The 20,000-nt window shown below is 45.0% G+C and overlaps 1 protein-coding gene across 1 annotated transcript in view; it reads right to left on the bottom strand.

Annotated features, from left to right (window-relative positions):
- marchf8 (membrane-associated ring finger (C3HC4) 8) overlaps nt 1-20,000 on the bottom strand; it is a gene marked incomplete at both ends in the record, with an annotated part of 53,845 nt that overhangs the window by 1,293 nt on the left and 32,552 nt on the right. The window contains 3 exons of the mRNA XM_080550620.1: nt 3,950-4,085; nt 7,621-7,801; nt 14,682-14,761. Coding sequence (XP_080406746.1) covers nt 3,950-4,085; nt 7,621-7,801; nt 14,682-14,761 — 397 coding nt within the window. The remainder of the gene's footprint in view (nt 1-3,949; nt 4,086-7,620; nt 7,802-14,681; nt 14,762-20,000) is intronic.

The following is a 20,000-nucleotide window of genomic DNA, read 5'->3' as shown; positions in this document are numbered from 1 at the left end:
GTGAATAGGTGTGACTAAGGAGACAGATTATCCTCCTCTCATTTTCTGGCATATTTAGATATTGAGTCAATCCTATCTATATGTGCATGACTGCTTGCTGGGGGGAACAGTTAGTGCCTATCAAACAAATAATGCACATATTTGGGACTTTAAGGCCATAATGAACAGCCTTTCAGGGTTGGATATGGTGGATGAAATAGTGAGATCAGTCTCTACCTAGGCTGAGTAGGAGAGAGGGAATTCTGTAGGAACATGACTGGATCCACCAGAGCCCAGTCTCATAGAACACACGAAACATGACACATGAAATAATCAAAGGGTCAAAGTTTGAAAGGTGAAAGTTTACCTGGGATTCTTCCGGCTGCGTGGGTGAAGAAAGTGTTAGTATCATGTACCACCAGAAATAGCCAGACAGAAATAGACAGACAGGAATGACATCGAGAGGGAGAGAGAGAGAGAAGAGAGAGAGGTAGAGAGAGACAATGAAGTTGAGATGATAGTTTTGTCTAGTGTATAACGTAATTCAACATGCACCGGTGATCCTTATTGTTTCACACGGTAGACTGTAAATGATAGATATTCAGATATACTGTACACGGAAAATCAAAGATCATTTTCATTCTTTGTGGAGGAAGACTGATGAGAAACCCAAGGACCGTAACAATTCTAACACGAATTCACGGTGCCCATTCAGCCCCTAAAAAACACCAGAAGAGAGTGACTAAAGTACTGTACACTCAAAGTGGACGCAAACATCAAACACTTATTCCATCATCTCTCTATCGCAAACACTCTCACACTCAGGCCCGCTCAGCCTCCCAGGCCTCAGCCTTCTCTTTGATGTCCATGGAGCTATCGATACACCAGAGCATCAGAGACGTGCTGGAGCCCGCCAATTAACGTAGCTTTTTTTGTATTTGATTCGCTTTCTACCTGCTCTCACAAACACAAGAATGACAGCCTAACCAGACCTAGAACAGTAGTCATAATTCCCTGGCTGCCTGCTTACAAGTACAAAGATAACACAGTAAAAATATTGTATAGAGTGAATGGCAGTGAATGAATGGATATAGGAACATCCTTTTAGAATGAGTACGCCTCATCTAAGCCCTGGACTATTATCTGTCGTGATAAAAGCCAGAACACTGCAGTTCATGTAGACCGTGACTGAGGGTTGTGTTGGTGTAGGGGTGTTCTAACGGTGTTTCCTCTGCAGTGACTGAGGGTTGTGTTGGTGTAGGGGTGTTCTAACGGGGTTTCCTCCGCAGTGACTGAGGGTCGTGTTGGTGTAGGGGTGTTCTAACGGTGTTTCCTCCTCAGTGACTGAGGGTTGTGTTGGTGTAGGGGTGTTCTAACGGTGTTTCCTCCGCAGTGACTGAGGGTTGTGTTGGTGTAGGGGGGTGTTCTAACGGTGTTTCCTCCGCAGTGACTGAGGGTCGTGTTGGTGTAGGGGGGTGTTCTAACGGTGTTTCCTCTGCAGTGACTGAGGGTCGTGTTGGTGTAGGGGGGTGTTCTAACGGTGTTTCCTCCGCAGTGACTGAGGGTTGTGTTGGTGTAGGGGTGTTCTAACGGTGTTTCCTCCTCAGTGACTGAGGGTTGTGTTGGTGTAGGGGTGTTCTAACGGTGTTTCCTCCGCAGTGACTGAGGGTTGTGTTGGTGTAGGGGTGTTCTAACGGTGTTTCCTCCGCAGTGACTGAGGGTTGTGTTGGTGTAGGGGGGTGTTCTAACGGTGTTTCCTCCGCAGTGACTGAGGGTCGTGTTGGTGTAGGGGTGTTCTAACGGTGTTTCCTCCGCAGTGACTGAGGGTTGTGTTGGTGTAGGGGGGTGTTCTAACGGTGTTTCCTCCTCAGTGACTGCGGCTTGTGTTGGTGTAGGGGTGTTCTAACGGTGTTTCCTCCGCAGTGACTGAGGGTTGTGTTGGTGTAGGGGTGTTCTAACGGTGTTTCCTCCTCAGTGACTGAGGGTCGTGTTGGTGTAGGGGTGTTCTAACGGTGTTTCCTCCGTAGTGACTGAGGGTTGTGTTGGTGTAGGGGTGTTCTAACGGTGTTTCCTCTGCAGTGACTGAGGGTTGTGTTGGTGTAGGGGTGTTCTAACGGTGTTTCCTCTGCAGTGACTGAGGGTTGTGTGTTGGTGTAGGGGTGTTCTAACGGTGTTTCCTCTGCAGTGACTGAGGGTTGTGTTGGTGTAGGGGTGTTCTAACGGTGTTTCCTCTGCAGTGACTGAGGGTTGTGTTGGTGTAGGGGTGTTCTAACGGTGTTTCCTCCTCAGTGACTGAGGGTTGTGTTGGTGTAGGGGTGTTCTAACGGTGTTTCCTCTGCAGTGACTGAGGGTTGTGTTGGTGTAGGGGTGTTCTAACGGTGTTTCCTCCTCAGTGACTGAGGGTTGTGTTGGTGTAGGGGTGTTCTAACGGTGTTTCCTCTGCAGTGACTGAGGGTTGTGTTGGTGTAGGGGTGTTCTAACGGTGTTTCCTCTGCAGTGACTGAGGGTTGTGTTGGTGTAGGGGGGTGTTCTAACGGTGTTTCCTCCTCAGTGACTGAGGGTCGTGTTGGTGTAGGGGTGTTCTAACGGTGTTTCCTCCTCAGTGACTGAGGGTTGTGTTGGTGTAGGGGTGTTCTAACGGTGTTTCCTCCGCAGTGACTGAGGGTTGTGTTGGTGTAGGGGTGTTCTAACGGTGTTTCCTCCGCAGTGACTGAGGGTTGTGTTGGTGTAGGGGTGTTCTAACGGTGTTTCCTCCGCAGTGACAGAGGGTTGTGTTGGTGTAGGGGTGTTCTAACGGTGTTTCCTCCGCAGTGACTGAGGGTCGTGTTGGTGTAGGGGTGTTCTAACGGTGTTTCCTCCTCAGTGACTGAGGGTTGTGTTGGTGTAGGGGGGTTCTAACGGGGTTTCCTCCGCAGTGACTGAGGCTTGTGTTGGTGTAGGGGTGTTCTAACGGTGTTTCCTCCTCAGTGACTGAGGGTTGTGTTGGTGTAGGGGTGTTCTAACGGTGTTTCCTCCGCAGTGACTGAGGGTTGTGTTGGTGTAGGGGTGTTCTAACGGTGTTTCCTCTGTAGTGACTGAGGGTCGTGTTGGTGTAGGGGTGTTCTAACGGTGTTTCCTCTGTAGTGACTGAGGGTTGTGTTGGTGTGGGGGTGTTCTAACGGTGTTTCCTCCGCAGTGACTGAGGGTTGTGTTGGTGTAGGGGTGTTCTAACGGTGTTTCCTCCGCAGTGACTGAGGGTTGTGTTGGTGTAGGGGTGTTCTAACAGTGTTTCCTCCTCAGTGACTGAGGGTTGTGTTGGTGTAGGGGTGTTCTAACGGTGTTTCCTCCGCAGTGACTGAGGCTTGTGTTGGTGTAGGGGTGTTCTAACGGTGTTTCCTCCTCAGTGACTGAGGGTTGTGTTGGTGTAGGGGTGTTCTAACGGTGTTTCCTCTGCAGTGACTGAGGGTCGTGTTGGTGTAGGGGTGTTCTAACGGTGTTTCCTCCGCAGTGACTGAGGGTCGTGTTGGTGTAGGGGTGTTCTAACGGTGTTTCCTCCTCAGTGACTGAGGGTCGTGTTGGTGTAGGGGGGTGTTCTAACGGTGTTTCCTCCGCAGTGACTGAGGGTTGTGTTGGTGTAGGGGTGTTCTAACGGTGTTTCCTCCGCAGTGACTGAGGGTTGTGTTGGTGTAGGGGTGTTCTAACGGTGTTTCCTCCTCAGTGACTGAGGGTCGTGTTGGTGTAGGGGTGTTCTAACGGTGTTTCCTCCGCAGTGACTGAGGGTTGTGTTGGTGTAGGGGTGTTCTAACGGTGTTTCCTCCGCAGTGACTGAGGGTTGTGTTGGTGTAGGGGTGTTCTAACGGTGTTTCCTCCGCAGTGACTGAGGGTCGTGTTGGTGTAGGGGTGTTCTAACGGTGTTTCCTCCTCAGTGACTGAGGGTCGTGTTGGTGTAGGGGGGTGTTCTAACAGTGTTTTCCTCCGCAGGGCTGCTGACCTTGTTTGATCTCTTCTGCCGTCCTGTCGATCAGCACGTAGAGGGACCACACCACGCAGGTGATGGCGATGACGTGGAACGTGACAGAACACATGATCTTCCTCCTCTCGCTCGACGTCATCTGAAGCTTCTCCCACTGTTGGAAAGTAGAGAAAGGAGAGAAGGAGAGAAGAGAGATAAGTGTGGATGTTGTGTGTGAAGGGGGAGGGGGGGGGTGAACAGATCAGATCGCAGACGCAGATCTGACCAGAAATGTTAAATACTTACCATAATGAAACAAAGCGAATATAAAAGGACCCAAAGAATTTGGAGAGACACACTCACACACACACACACACTGACTGTATTGTTTCTAGACAGAACTAAGGTGATCAAGTTCACTATAAATTCTCTATGACCACTACTGCAGAAGTGCTTGCTTCCTTGACCCACTTCAGTGGCTGCCTAAACTGGGGGATAAATATTTGATGCCGATCATTCAGTCAGTGTACACCAGATCCATCTATACACACCACGACTACTGAACTATTTATTGCCTGTCTACCACGTCTACCACGAAACCGACATCAATCACATTCTCTTAATATTCTATTTAACATCCATTAACAACATCCATCATGGTCAAAGCCAAATACATACAGTATGTGATTCAATAATGTCATCAAACTGCCTGGGGGCAATCCTTCGCAGAAAGTTGCTACAAAAGGGTGGAAACTCATTTGAAATGAGTGATGCCTCATGATATGTCAAAACAATCGCATACTTTTGATAACTCTAAAGAAAGAATACTCCTACTCTCTGGAACTCCCTCCCCACAGTGATCCGCAACGCCCCCACCCTGGACTCCTTCAAACATAGCCCTCAAAACCCATCTGTTCTCCAAGGCATTTGGCCCCTAGTCATTGTTTTAGTTTTTGCTTTGTTTGTTTTCTGTTTTGTCTGTCCGTTTCATCCCCTTGTACAGCGTCCTTGGGTTTTTGAAAGGCGCTATATAAATTAAAGTTATTATTATTATTATTATTATTATTATTATTATTTCAAAAAAGAATCTTAACGTCCAGTGAAATTGCGAGCACGTTCTCCCCATCGCTCTGTGCAGTAAAAAAATCCAAGCCAATCGATTAGATCAGCTGATCTGAAATTCTCCAGACCTCCAAAGGAGCCATGAGAAGAAGAACGTCATTTCAAATCGAATCGAATCCGATTTGATTTCGTCACTTATATCGTGTCATTACAGTCAGTCATTGAGAAAGTGAAATGTTTTGGGATCTTGCTCGACGCTCAACAGCAGCAGTCGGTCGAACAATCATCAACTGAATAATAAGTACTAAAAAGTGACAATAAAGTGACAACGATAATAGTGCAATAATGTACATGCACACTACATGTCATAATATTATGTCTTCTGATCAGAGGGGGGTTAATTGCAATAACACTCTTGATTAGCTGCACAAAGGTCTTTCTGTTAATAGCCTCCCATTCCCCATGGAGGAGGTCATACAAACCACTCACAGGACTGGCACTGGCAGATCTATATATAGTAATGATCTCCCAGTGCCAGTCCGGCTAGTCCTGTTAACCCGACACTCTGGCAGGCTCTAGCTCTCTGTCTCTGTCTCTGTCTCTGTCTCTGTCTCTGGCCCAATCCCGATTCCCTTTTCTACCCCTATGGCTCGTTTTCGAGTGTGACTCGATTTCGAGCCAAGGCCTTCGAACAGAGCCACAAGCCGTCAGGGTTGAAATCTACCCCTATGAAATGGGACAGCCCTTCAAGACTGATACGTCATCAGTCATAGTATCGTAGAAAAGCATTGACGCTCGCGACTCATTCACAACTTCACTTTTACGCTATCAATCGATCAAACAAGTCATCAAATAAAAAAGAACAATGCTTCATTATCAGACCGTGACAGAATAACGGCGCTCTAACCTGTATGAAACCTGTGCTCCTACCCTGCCAGTCTGCACTGATTTAGGACAACAGTGCAACAATTTCGCAGCTGAACTTTAGTTACATTTACGGCGTCATATACCATCAATGGGAAACATGGAAAAATGCATGACTTACAGATTTAATTCTATGACGTTCCGAAATCCGAAGTGACAGGAACGCTGGAGAAACAGCCACTGTCCACTGCATTAATTAACTACATGTCCTTGATGAGTCTCCCGCTCACTGCCCTCCATCAAAAATGGCATATCCATCGATAATATTACATAATAACAACTGCTCGGATTAGATTGCGAGTTGTTTTGGTATAATAAGTGCCGCAATACAGATAGCGTCATATACCACCAAGGGGGGGGGGATTCGCGCCTATCATGCACATATCAGCCTGTGGATAGATAACTATAGATAGATAACTTTACATTAAATATGTCTACCATCATCCGCTGTCAAACACCACAATTTATTTCTAAATAAACATGATTGTACATCTCTGTAATCGCGCACCGATGTATTTCTATGGGGAAGGCTGTGCTTGACGATTCCATTGGACTGACACCAGGGCAGAGGAACAGGGTGACTGTCACCCTGTGACAAACGCGCAGATATGAGTGCTCCGGTGTCCTGCTTTGATAGTCTAATGGAAGTGAGAACTTTCACGCTGGACTGTGGAACTTTCTATGTTAAGCATAGGCACCTCGGCATAACAGCGATTTTTTTTGTTATGCTTGTTGTAAAGAAAAGGTCTATAATGCATTGAAATGACATTAGTACATCAGACATTAGACATTAGACATCAGACATGGAAATATGTCATATGCGCGACTGTCCACAAATCAGCCTGTAACGTTAGACACAGCACCGACATAAAAGCAATTTTTTGTTATGCTTGTTATAAATAAAAGGTCTATAATGCATTGTAATGACATTAAACTAAGATAATAAGATGGTTATCATAATTGTTCAAATCTTTATTAATAAGTAATTACAGAGAAAGTAAAATGACATTTCCGCATTGAATAGAGCGACATAACATTTCTGTAGACGATTCGCAATGCATCCTGGAATCAAGGGGTAGCGTACCCCCATGGCTAATGTTAATCAGAACCCAGCAGGTTTTACAGTAATAACCACTTGACAGTAATAACAGACTTGAGAAGCTGTGTGTGTGTGTGTGTGTGTGTGTGTGTGTGTGTGTGTGTGTGTGTGTGTGTGTGTAGAAAGCCCTTTATTTAAGACCCTTTGTGCAGCTAATCAAGGGTGGAACATTTGTGATTAAAATGTTGAATCTGGAAGCGCTGAAGATTGCTTAATGCCCTGAATAAAAGTGTATCGTGTACTTACCACTCAAAACTAATTGTGACCTCCAATGTCACTTATGAAATCTTCTCCAAAGTCTAATAAGCCAATGTCACGCTACTCTTATCTGAATTAGGAGTTAAAACAGCTTTCTGCATTCCTCCTTGGGGGTTGGGGGTGGGAGTGACATCTGCTTGTTTGGTCATACTTACATCTGTCAGTGCAGTATGGTTGGAGTATGGGAATAGCAGTACAATTGTTGTAGCACTACTGTATACTCAGTAGGCTACATGGAGGAGGTCATACAAACCACTACTGTATACTCAGTAGGCTACAGCAGTACCGCACACATACACACACACACACACACACACACACACACACACGCACACACACACACACACCCACACACACACTGTCTCACCTTGCGCAGGGGTTTGAGCTTGGTCTCCATGATGAACTCGTACTTGCAGAGTTCACAGCAGCGCGTGTCTGAGCTCTTGATCCACTGCTGCAGACAGCCCTGGTGGACGTAGCGCAGGCTCCCTGTGCAGTGGCATGGAGTTATCAACGGACTCTCATCATCGCCCTCACAGTGACAGATCCTGGTGGAGAGAGAGAGCGCGCACACACACACACACACACACACACACACACACGCCACCATTATGAATTGTGATCATATACACACTAGGGGAGGCTCAATACAGACATATTGTCTTACGTCAGGTATTGTCATTTTAGTGCAACGCTTCACCTGAACTTCCTGTCCTACACATCACAGAACCATTCTGGATTTTGAAAGATTTTCTGCAATCGCGGAAATATAGTAAAGTAAATATAAATATGGTGCCATCACACCAGAAAATCTACCCACCGCCCATCGCTTTGAGTGGCGTTACAACCAACTTTACAAAACAAAACTCAAGTTAAAACCTTTTATAGTAACTGGCTACTTTTAGAGGAACTTATATAGTTTTGTATATACAAAAGTATAATGAGCATCTGTTTCTTTTTGTATTAAATGTGACTAGCTTAACCAGATGGCTAGCTGACCAATCTTCAATTCTAGCTTTCTTTCTTTCTCATTGCTTAACTTAATAAATACTCAACTTCTAAACTAGATGTTTGCTAATTAAAGTCCTCAGGGCCGTTACAGAGTTTCATACATTATTCTGCCAGGAGCACGGAATAGTCTGCAAGGTATGCTTCATCTAGATGTGCTAGTGCCCTTAAATGACTTTACTCTGGCTGGAAATTGTCCAAGACATTTTTGTTATGGAAAAGATTACAAACCTTTTGAGACTCAAAATCTATATATTTGAAAAATACTGAACATTTGTATGAAACGTGACATCTTCTAATTTAATACCCATTCAGAATATATTACCAGTAACATGTTTATTGAAACACCTCCGGACTTCTTATTTTCTCCCTTTTTTCTTATATATTTTTTTCTTTTCCTTTTCACTTTTTTACCCCTCTGTTTAGGGGTTATGCTTTGTTTCTTTACCCTTTGTTTTACCATTTAAGATGTAGATATGATGTTCTGTCCATGTCTATACTGAAACCCAATAATAATATAAAAAATGACTTTACTCTGGTGCAAACTCGCCATTTATGGATTTATTGTTCTGTTGAATTGACATGAAAGTTACCATCTCTGCCCTTGTAACTATGGTAACTTTTTTTCAGCAATATTTTAGCCGGGCTGCTTTTTTACTGACAGATCAGTGTGGGCGGAGTCCTAAGACAATGTACAGTACAGATATAGAATCCATGTGACAGATAGAGGAGATAATGCATAGATAGATGTAGCTAACCATGGGCTGTTCAACTTCAAATACACGTAGCAAGGAATCACTCATCTCAAAAGACTTTGCAACCCTTTTTAGCGATGTTCTGCAAAGGATTCCCCAGGCTTTTCCCAAGTCTCTGCTCCCTCAGAAGAGCTACAGTATGGAATGGCATTTGTCATTGAAGTATCAATTTAACATAGAGGTGAAATCTCTCCTCTCTCCACCTCTAAATCACACCATGCCCTGGCAGCCACTTGCAGGTATCTGGATGGGACCTATTAGACCTATTAGTGTGTGTGTGTGTGTGTGTGTGTGTGTGTGTGTGTGTGTGTGTGTGTGTGTGTGTGTGTGTGTGAGTCCAAGCAGGGATAAGAGACAGAGTCGGTGTTCGAAAAGAGAGATGGAACGAGGGATTAGAAACAGTGATGAAGAAATAATCTCTGAGAAAACTGAAGGCTACAGACAGAGAACACTATCAAAACACACACACACACACACACACACACACACACACACAGACACTAAATCTTCAAATTGTTATGTTGAAGGGTGTTGTTTTGAACAAAAATTGTTTACGAGAGGCAAAAACAGTTAAAAAGTAAAAAAAATGTTTCTGATTAGTCCAATGTCAGTAGTCTGACCTGGTTCTGGCTGCAGAATCAAGAGGGTGTGTGTGTGTGTGTGTGTGTGTGTGTGTGTGTGTGTGTGTGTGTGTGTGTGTGTGTGTGTGAGGTTCAAAGTGCCACAATGAGCCTCATTCATCGCCTGCTTTATTCCCCACCACAGAGTAGCTTCCTAAACAGGCCTGGATGATTTGAAAGCCATGAATGGGATTAGGTTGAGTGAAAGTAAGCTCTGGGATAAAGTGAGGGAAATTCAGTAGCAAACCCACCGTTGCTAATAGTTTAGTAATGGCCGTAGGATAGAAGGGAGGGTAGAGGAAGTGTTGCTATTCACTTTAAGATGCACTTCCCTTTTTTGACCAAAGAGAGAACCAGAAGATCAAAATCCTAGAATAGAATGGAATAGAATAGAAGTAAAACATGACCTTTCACCTTGAATGATAATCAGTCTGAAGAAGAGAACGGAACAGAGGAGAAGCCGGACACGAGGGGGGAGAAAGGTAAATAAGGAGAGAACAGCGCACACACGCACGCACGCACGCTCGGACGCACGCACGCACACACACACACAGGTCAGAGTGGGATAATGACTATTTCCAGACTCCACTGATCCGTCCAAAACATTACGAGATTAAAAGACAAGGTGAAGGAAGGAGGAGGAAATAAGCTTGTTCTCTTTCAGTCCACTTGGTCCGACCCCACGGTACAGGACACTACGGGACACGCACTCTGGTGTACCGTCGTAGCTGAATACCCCTCGTCAATCACGCCTTGTACAGGCCAGTGACACTTGCAAGGAAATAGCCACGCCTTTCTCAGGTTCCAATAAAGGGACCTTACAAGCACCGCAAATTCATCGCAACAGTACCATGTGTATGAATCTGCAGCTAAATTGGCTATATCTGAATAAATAGACACACATTCAGTACACTGTTGAATAGATGAGAGATTCCATTTGCTGTGCTTCAGCAGACAAACACTAGGAGAGCAAGTCAACATCAAAGACATTCAGATGGGAGAGGAAAACACACAATTAGGACAGAAACAAGCTGACCGAGAACGCCCTCTGTCTTGCTTCTCTCTCACTCTCTCTGAATCCCTCCATCAGTTGCCCTACCTCTAACTCTAGCTTTTTTTTGTCTCTTTGTACCATCCACTTTCTATCTGTGCCTCCTCCCTCCTTCTCCCTTTACTTGTCTCTCTCTCCATCATGACATTAAGTGGCACGGTCCTAGCTACGAAAACACTACGTCACTTTATTATAATCCCAACAGAAATCTATTTACTCTGTGGACATGACTACAGCTGCTGTCTCACAGGATTGCCAGAGAGCTAATGATTCAAATGCTATTTTCAGGTTAATCCATGTTATCCAAACCCCCCCCCCCCCCCCCCCCCCCACATCCTACACACACACTCACACACAAACACTCTCTCTCTCTTTCTCTCTCTCTCTCACACACACGAGCCATGACCTTTACTTCATCACCTTATCACTCTATTGTGTCCGTTCATAAGCTTGGCTGGGCGCAGCCAATCAAATTGAAGTCCTACCACATGCAACAGAATGCTCTCTGTTGCAACCACATGCAACAGAGAGCACCATCGACCCAATCAGCTCATTTCCCCCACTGACTCCTGTTAACCTCCACCTCTCTCCCTCTGTCTCCCTCTCTCTTTCCCTATTTCTCTTTCTCCCTCATCTCTGCCACTCCCTCTCTCTCTTCTCCTCCCCTTCCTCTTCCATATCTCCCTCCTGCCCTCTCTTTTTCTTATACTGTAAGGGTAATGGAAACAGGAATTCCGTACTCAATTCAAGAGCCAAATCCATTACAGCATGAAGCAGTATGACAGCAGTGGAGAAATAACAGCTAGTGCAGTCTGAGGAGCCCACGAGCCAGTCCCAACATGCACATATTGATAGGAGAGGAGTCTGATATTTCAAGAACGAATAGGGACTTATGGTTTACACTAAGAAATAAGTTAAAATAAGGCTGATTTAAATACAAAATAGATTAAAACCTTGAAACGACAACAAGGTAAAACCGGGGAATTGTTGTTTTTTTAAAGGCGGAAAGGGGGTTAAGAGGTGTAAAGCAACTCGCAGAAGACAAAAAGGGCACAGCACTGAGGGACAGCTCTGGAGGCACAGCTGTGACAGGAGATTATCTAGTCACGGGGGGACATGTATTCCTGGTGTTTTTACTCTGACGCCTCAGTTGTTAATCCTGTTGACTAGCAGCATTAAAGGGGCAATCAGAGATTGGGTTTTGGGCCTTTTCAATTAATGATGTATTGCTATTGATTCTTGAAGAATGTAACTTAAACAACCCCTCAGCACCCAAAATAGAACTTTGTTTTTATTTCATATATCGTTTGTGAACAATGTAATTGTAGAACCCACACTACAAAGCTTCAAAACATGGTAAGAAAACTGTGGCCTGTGGTGGTCCAGTGGTCTAGATTGCACACTGCACTCTACATTGCACACATATGCCCATGTCGGCATGGATTCGAATCCGGCCCATGCCCTGCTGACATGCCCTCTCCTCCTTACTTTCCTGTCTACCTTCACTATCTCTATTCAATCAAATGAAAAATATGAGTCTATGAATTTGAGAGTGGTTTCTCCAGCCCCGTCCCTCAGCCGTTGTTATTTGACTCGCATATTGCCCCTTTAAGGGTTGTAGCCGTCAAGACTGACAGTTGATATAGGGACACACTGGGATCAGGGATACAGCATACATGTGTTTACTATACAGTAGGTTTCATAGCAATGTTCCAGGTTCCTCAGTTCTGCTCTGTGTGCAGAGGCAAGGGAGTTGAAATGGAGATGAGGCGGACAAGGACTAGACACACACACACACACACAGGGTTGGGTTGCCTGGCAGCTGGGCTCTATCAAGTTAAGGCACAGGGGGTGGACAAGGGCTACCACGTCACAGAGCGTGTGTGCAGGATCCAGCCCAACGACATTCTACAGGACTGGGAACGAGCAGGGTCACTACCATTTCACTTCACACAGGGATGTGCTGGACTCTACGATACCACTTCACGGCACAGCGATGCGCCGGGCTCTACAGGAGGGGCAGGGGTGTTCAACCAATTAATCACCCACCTGCAGCAGTCCCCAGACAGAGAAAAGGTGCCAGAAAAGGGCGAGAGAGGGCACCTTTTCTCCGACATTGTAGACGACCGCTTGTCCGAACACCGGTCCAAATCGCTATCCTCATCCATGTAGCAGAGGGGAGCTTGTTGTAGACCTCCTTCCTCCCCACCTCCGCTTCCTGTTCCTGGGGTGCTGGTCCAAGTCCTTCCCTGAGGCTCCAGGCCGGTCCTGATTCTCCCCTGTTCCTCGTCAAACACCTCGTCGTCCCCCAGGAGGTCTTCGGATCCCGCCAGCAAGGTGCTGGAGGACTTGGTGACTTGGTGGAGGTGGGACGCATAGCTGGCCATCTCAGAGCACTGCAGGCTGGAGGAGCGGGAGAAGGGGAGGAGGAGGCGGAGGAAGTGGTTGGAGCTGGGGGGCTGGTGGGTAGGAGGAGGTGGGGGAGGCGGGGGCACACCTGCAGGGGTGGGGGGGGGCCAGTGGTGTGGAGCCATATCGCTGTTGTATTTGTAGTTGTTGGTGAAGGAGGGAATGAGGTAGGGGTGGGCTCGCGTGGGGAAGGGTGGGCACGAGGTCTGGGGGTGTGTGGTGGCCGTGGTGGGTTTGCCGTTAAGCCTGTGCTCCCACCGGTCCGTGCTGGGCGGGTTCTCTGGTTCGGGTTTCTTCTCCAGTTCTCCCTCGGAGTAGGTGCGGTCGATGAAGTGGAGGCCGCTACACAGGCTGTCCACGCGCTGGCCCACATCGTTCAGAGAGAGGGAGAACTTGAGCGTCCCGTTGGGGCGGAGCTGGTTCGCTGCGGAGGGTCGGAGCAGGGACAGCCAAACTCCACCCCAGGGTTTGGAGAGTTTAGAGGGGGGGGGGTCCAAGCAGAGCGTTGTCACGGAGACGCCGTCAGACCCCTGTGAGGCTCTGCTGTTTGAATTCAACAGCACCACGGCTGTCTGTGAAGGTTTCTGGGAGCTCTGATCCTGGGATGTGGCAAGAGGGCTGTGTGAGAGAGTGGCAGGGTGTGTGTGTGTGTGTGTGTGTGTGTGTGTATAAGGATGGGGATGACGGAAAAAGGGTACGGGAAAGTAGGTAGGAGAGACAGGCAAAATAAAGACAATGAAAATGAAATGAAGTGAACCAATAGAACAGCATGCATTTAGAGACAACAGAGGAAAACCACAAAGGAAGAGACAGAACTGAACATAAATCGGAATTGGGTCACTTCTACCTGGCAGTGTAAATGCAGCCTTAATTTGTATGTGTGCAAAGGTTTGGGAATCCTTCTGGATTATTCTTTGTTACCTTTTGAGAAGATGATTACTAAGGCCCAGACCAAGGTGACTTACTCTTTAGGGCTTCAATGAGTCAGGTGAGTATAATTCCAGGGTTGAACTATATATTCTGAAGTAACTCCATGCCTTCTAAAGTATCCGACTACGGTGGCTGTTGTGTCTGGTGTTAAAAACCATGGCTTCCTCTAAACAGTTGTCCAAGGATGCCAGAATCAACATAGTTCACTTCCACCATCAAGGAGAAGGCTACAAAAAACTCTCGCAACGTTTCAAACTACCCATTTCCACTGTCAGAAACATCATCAGAAAATGGGAAATAAATGGAGCAACTGAAGTCAAGGCAAGATCTGGAAGACCAAGAGAAATTTCTGATAGAATAGCCTGAGATCTGGTGAGAAATGCTCAGAAGAACCCACACATCACTGCAAAAGAGCTGCAAAAAAGAGTAGCAGACACTGGTCTAGTTGTTCCCACAAAAGAGCGTACCTTAAACAACAAAGACCTACATGGCAGAGGTGCCAGAAACAAAAAATTAAGCGTCTGAAGTATGCAAAAGAAAGCCTTGAGAAACCTGAAGCCTATTGGAACAATGTTTTGACTAAAATAAAAACAATTCTGTCAGAGTCCAAATATATATGGATAGCAGAAGGTTAGCACGTATAGCGGTACCTTACCTGCAGATGTCCTGGTTGGAGGGGGTGACAGATGTCCGTGAGAAGCTGCAGGGGGCATTTACAGATGTAGGGCTTCCCGCCTGGGGAAAAACACAGACATCAACATCTGTCAGACAATTCAACATCTAACAAAGTCTTCAAATCCTCAACGTTGGCTGTGAATTTATAATCTCAGAAACAGCAGAAATATGTAGGCCTATGTAACCGAATTATCATCACACAAAGATTTTTTTTAAATCTCTCTAACTACCTGAATTACACAACATGACACATGTCATGCACTGCTGCATTCAAACAATATCACACGAGAGGGAGTGCTGTGTGATATTGCTTTTATACAACAGTTCTACAGCGCCATTTATTAGTTAACAGTAATAAGCGACAACAGATTATGATTTGTTTGTTTATTTAATAATTTATTTTGGCTCTGCCAACAAAACATTGTTCCGTAACTGAACTTCAACTGGACTGTTGCCTAGTAACCTGAACACAAACATGTAGTCTAATTAATGGTCATTTAGTAGAACACCTGTGCGACGGAGTGATACATAGTTAAAAGTCCCAGTGCTGTTATACTGTATATCGGCACTCATGGAATGCCTCTTGTCCAATCAAATTACTTGGTCGGAACTAACTGTTGTATAAAGTGTAATAAAACCAGTCCAGACAGTTCTATCAGAATGGGAGTCAGACAAAAGCTGTGACAGCATCACGTCACAGCGCCAAAGAATCGGAGAAAACAAATATACCCAGTTAAGCTTCTCCCTGAGGCCATAGAGAGCCTGAGTTCTGCAGGGCCATAATCTCCTCAAGCCTGCTCAAGTTATATATATAAATAAATAAATAAACACCTGTAGAATCAATGCACGTCAAACCAAATACTGACATTACACATAGAGCCACGGGGCTTATCAACTCAATGTGTTGACAACACTGTCAAGGACATTGCAGCGATAAGACCACAGTTCCTGGTCCTACGCAGTGACCTAATAGCAGTCTCAGAAATAGTCCTGCTATGATTCTCAACTCAGCATTTATGTTGGCTTACATAAAGTTGGCTTCCTATCAAGAGTGTGAATACCCTGTAATACAAGTCATTGATACTGTAGTACTGTTGGTTTAGTTTAGTTTTTAGTATATATTACACACAATAACAGAAATGGTGGTAGCAGTTGCAGTGTGTGATTGTAAAGCTTGATAAGGACGAGACTGTGTTGGGGCCGGTATGCTATTATGAGGACACAGGGCCCCAGGCTCCGTGTTATCGCCTCATTTATATCGGAGACTAATTTCGATCCAATCTGGAACTGAGGGAGGATTTATTAGCTCAGGGGCTTGCGGGAGTCAATGGAGAATTCAATGCCCATCTCTGCTGTTCATCCTCTCTCTCTCTCTGCGCGCGGACCTCCGACTACGTACGCAGCAGCACACACCCACACACATAGACACCCACCGGGCCGTTGTTTTGAACAGCGGAGAGGAGTCTAGACTATAAACAGGATATGAGTGCAGCATTGTAATGACACATGAGTGTGCAGGCCGAGGAAATTAGAGCAAAAGAGCTGAGTACTAGCAAGCAAATTATATGATATTAAATCCAGAACTTAGTGTTTTCAGCAGTGGGTTACGGTTAACCCTAACATGACAATTAAGGGAGAGTATGTTACCGCATAAAATACTGGACATTTTGCTGACCAACGTCTTCTCTCTTAGTTTCATCTGAAGCACAAGAGCCGTTTCACAGGCCTGTGTCTATACAGGGATGAAGATTGTATTCATAGGCTTGGTTGACGTTTGCTATTAATCCTACATTGACATATTCATACATTGTAGAGTGCCGACATGGTTTAACAAAACACACAATGCCAGAGATTACAGGATGCTAACAAAGGGTTGTCACTGTAAAACAGTTGAGTGGGCTAGTGAAGGAGAGAAGATCTATTCTACAGGAGTCTTTATCCTCTCTCATCCCCCTCTTCTATTCCTTCCATTCATCTGTCCTACTTCATCCATATATATCCTTCTTTACTCCTCCACTCATCCTTCTATCCCCTCCCCCTAACCATCTCACTACCCCCTCCTAATTCATCACTCCCGCACTCCTCTCTCAGGATAGATTCCATCCTTCTAGCCCCATCCTCCACCACTATCCTCCCCCTTAAAAGACATAGTGTAGGAACAACAAAGAGACACACTGAATGACACGATTATATAATTACAATCCAAGAATAAAACCTGGGAAAGGGGCTGACTCTGAATGAACTAGTCATCACCACAACGAAGGAATAGACCAGCAATCCAGTGACGACAGCTTGTAAAGAAATGGTAAATCCTCTCCATCTCTCTGCCAGTTCGGCTGGAACTCAGAGTGGAAAGGAACAACGTTGGTGATGTACAGTAGGGATTTGGCCCAGAGTGAGTTAGTGTGTTTACTTTTAGTCATGTATTCAGTTACTATGCAGACCAGCACCACGGCAACTGATTAACATAATCATATGTAAAGCTTTTTCAGAAGTTCAATAATCACATTTCGACTGTTGTATTAACACAGTCACGGTCCAACAGAGTTGTGTTAATGTGTAGTCAAAGACAAAAACACTTGTTTTCATTCCTGGCTTTCCAGTAAAACTACTGTACACATCTCTGTCTCTACCAGTGTCCGTGTTCCCTGGAGGTTTGATTTGTATTCTGTGTTTAAACTCAATTAAGTAATCGCAGTTGCATGACGCCTAATAGCACAAGCAATACTCCTGTCAAACATAGTAACCATGACTACACCACTGAGGTGCTGTAGGCTGCAAGAGTGCTATTATACAGTCATATTATTGCCATTATAAAAGTATAAAGTACTATTACTGTATGTCTAAGATGACAAGCCATCCAAAAGCCATCCTAATGTCTATTCATCACCGTCGCCTTTTCCTAAAGACTTCTCTCCTATGACTCTGAAAACCTGCTTAGCTGTTATGAACAGCCGTGTCTTTTTTATCTACTAAAAGAGCCGCCTCTTTACAATGCTAAGCTGCTATTTACACACAACGACCACTAGTTGGCTGCTTGTAAATTAGCCTACTTCCTACACAGAAAAACTGCAAAATAGCTTTATAGCCTATTAGCTTATCCTGATGTGATTTTGAAAATGTAACGATACTGGGTGGTAGAACGCACATATCTAGGAAAAGTCATGAAAGGAGGGTCCTGAAATTTTATCTCACAGTTTGATCTCTTTTACTTACAGGTCAAATGACCCCTCATGGCTGATTAAGGGTTATGGCAGTATGTTTTGTGTCATTGTCCCACTGTATGATGATGCGCCGTCCAAGTTTGAAGGCATTTGCTTGTACTCGAGCAGACAAGATATTACTGTACACTTCAGAATGAATTCTGCTGCTGGTGTCAGCAGTTACATCATCAATTAAGACAAGCGAGCCAATTCCAGTGGAAGCCATACAATACCATATTTCACAGATGAGATGGTATGTTGTGGATATTGGGCAGTGCCTTCTTTTCTACACATTTTACTTTTGTTTTTGTTTTTGTGGCTAGTGGTTTGCACCTTGCATTGTAGCCGCTGTATTTATGCTGGTGAAGTATTCTAAGGATGGTAGTCTCTGTCACATTCATGCCTACCTCCTAGAGAGTGTTCCTGATCTGTGGGACAGTTGTTGTTGGGTTTTTTCGTTATCATGGTGATTCTTCAGTCTTTCAGTCTTAATTGGCCTATCAGCCTGTTTGCGATTTCTGAGCTCACCAGTCCTTTCTTTCTGTTTAATGATGTTCTAAACTGTTGACTTTGGTCGTTTTATGTTTTTTTTCCCTGATATGTCAGCCTCATAATGGCTTCTCTGACATTCATTGATGTCTCTTTGTTCCTCGTGTTGACAGACCCCAATAGCAGACTCCTCAGGCAAATGCAAAGTCTAGAATCAACACTAGACATTGACACTTCTCTTATGGCAACACAAAAGATGTAACGGAACGCACCTGACAAACTAGAAACACCCGTCAAACCAATTGTCCCATCATTTTCGGGTACCCTGAAATAAGGGGACGATGCATAAAAAGTGTTCTAAAAAGACCAGAATCTCTCATTTAACCTCATAGTGATTGTTTGATTTCAAATCCAAATGTTGGAGTGAAGAACCAAAATAAAAATGTTAACCATCACATTACTTATGTAGGGCACTGTGACTGTACAATGTTTCCCCTAGTTTGTTTTTTTGTGAGGAGCATAGTCACTATGTGGCCATGTTAGAAAGGACCCAAAAAACCTTCTGGCTTTCAGAGTTTAGGAGCAAGTACTGTACATGAGGTGTTTTGTACTGAATAGGGGTAGTATAGGGGCTAAGGCTAATGGAAAACAAATGTGGCATGTGGTTATTATTTTGTCTGTGTTTGAGTGACAGACAGGCGGGCGGTACTGAACCTGCAAACTGCAGCTGCTCCAAGCCCAGATGGTGAGAGTGGAAATAAGCTGTCAGCTACAGAGAAAGAAAAATACAGATCTATACAGATCACACGCACACGCACACACACAGGCACACACACACGCATACATACACACACCCAGCAGACAGGGATGTCTGCCTAAAGTGCAGCAAAACTGCAGCAAAACCAGCAACGTCTGACACCACAACATTAGAGCACCGCACCAACCTCTATTTCCAGATCAACCACCAACGGAGCTATTTCCAGATCCGTCATTTCATCCAAAGTCAATGCCCGTCCTTCCCTAACATGCCTCCATTATCTGTACTTGACACAATCCTCGATACTCCCACCAGTCAAAAAGGTCATATATCGAGACTCTATGACATCATAATGCCCCTTAAAGGAGAGTCAATTCATAAGATTAGAACAAGCTGGGAGGAAGAACTTGGTCAACAAATAGCGGATGAAACATGGAACAATGCATTAGACAGAGTGAATAGGAGCACCTCTTGTGCCCGACTTGGACTTATACAATTTAAAGTTCTTCATCGTGTCCATTTCAGTAAACACAGACTATCCAAAATATTCCCTGAGCTTAACGATATTTGTGATCGGTGTCACAATGCCCCAGCAGACCTTACCCATATGTTTTGGACCTGTCCTCAACTGACTGGATATTGGTCAAATTTCTTTAAAATGATGTCCGAGGCACTGGGTACGACCGAATGCCTTGACTGCCATCTTCTGGGTTTTAGAGAGCGATCGACTGACTAACATCCAAAAGAATAGCATGTATTTTGCTTCCCTATTGGCTCGGAGGAGAATACTGCTTGATTGGAAATAATCGAAACCGCCCACAGTCTCAGCATGGCTGAGAGACCTAATGCT

Source organism: Nansenia antarctica, assembly GCF_963989245.1.
Source record: "Nansenia antarctica genome assembly, chromosome: 1".
Classification (NCBI taxonomy): domain Eukaryota; kingdom Metazoa; phylum Chordata; class Actinopteri; order Argentiniformes; family Microstomatidae; genus Nansenia; species Nansenia antarctica.
The sequence above is the reverse complement of the archived record's forward strand: the minus strand, read 5'-3'. Positions and strand labels throughout refer to the sequence as shown.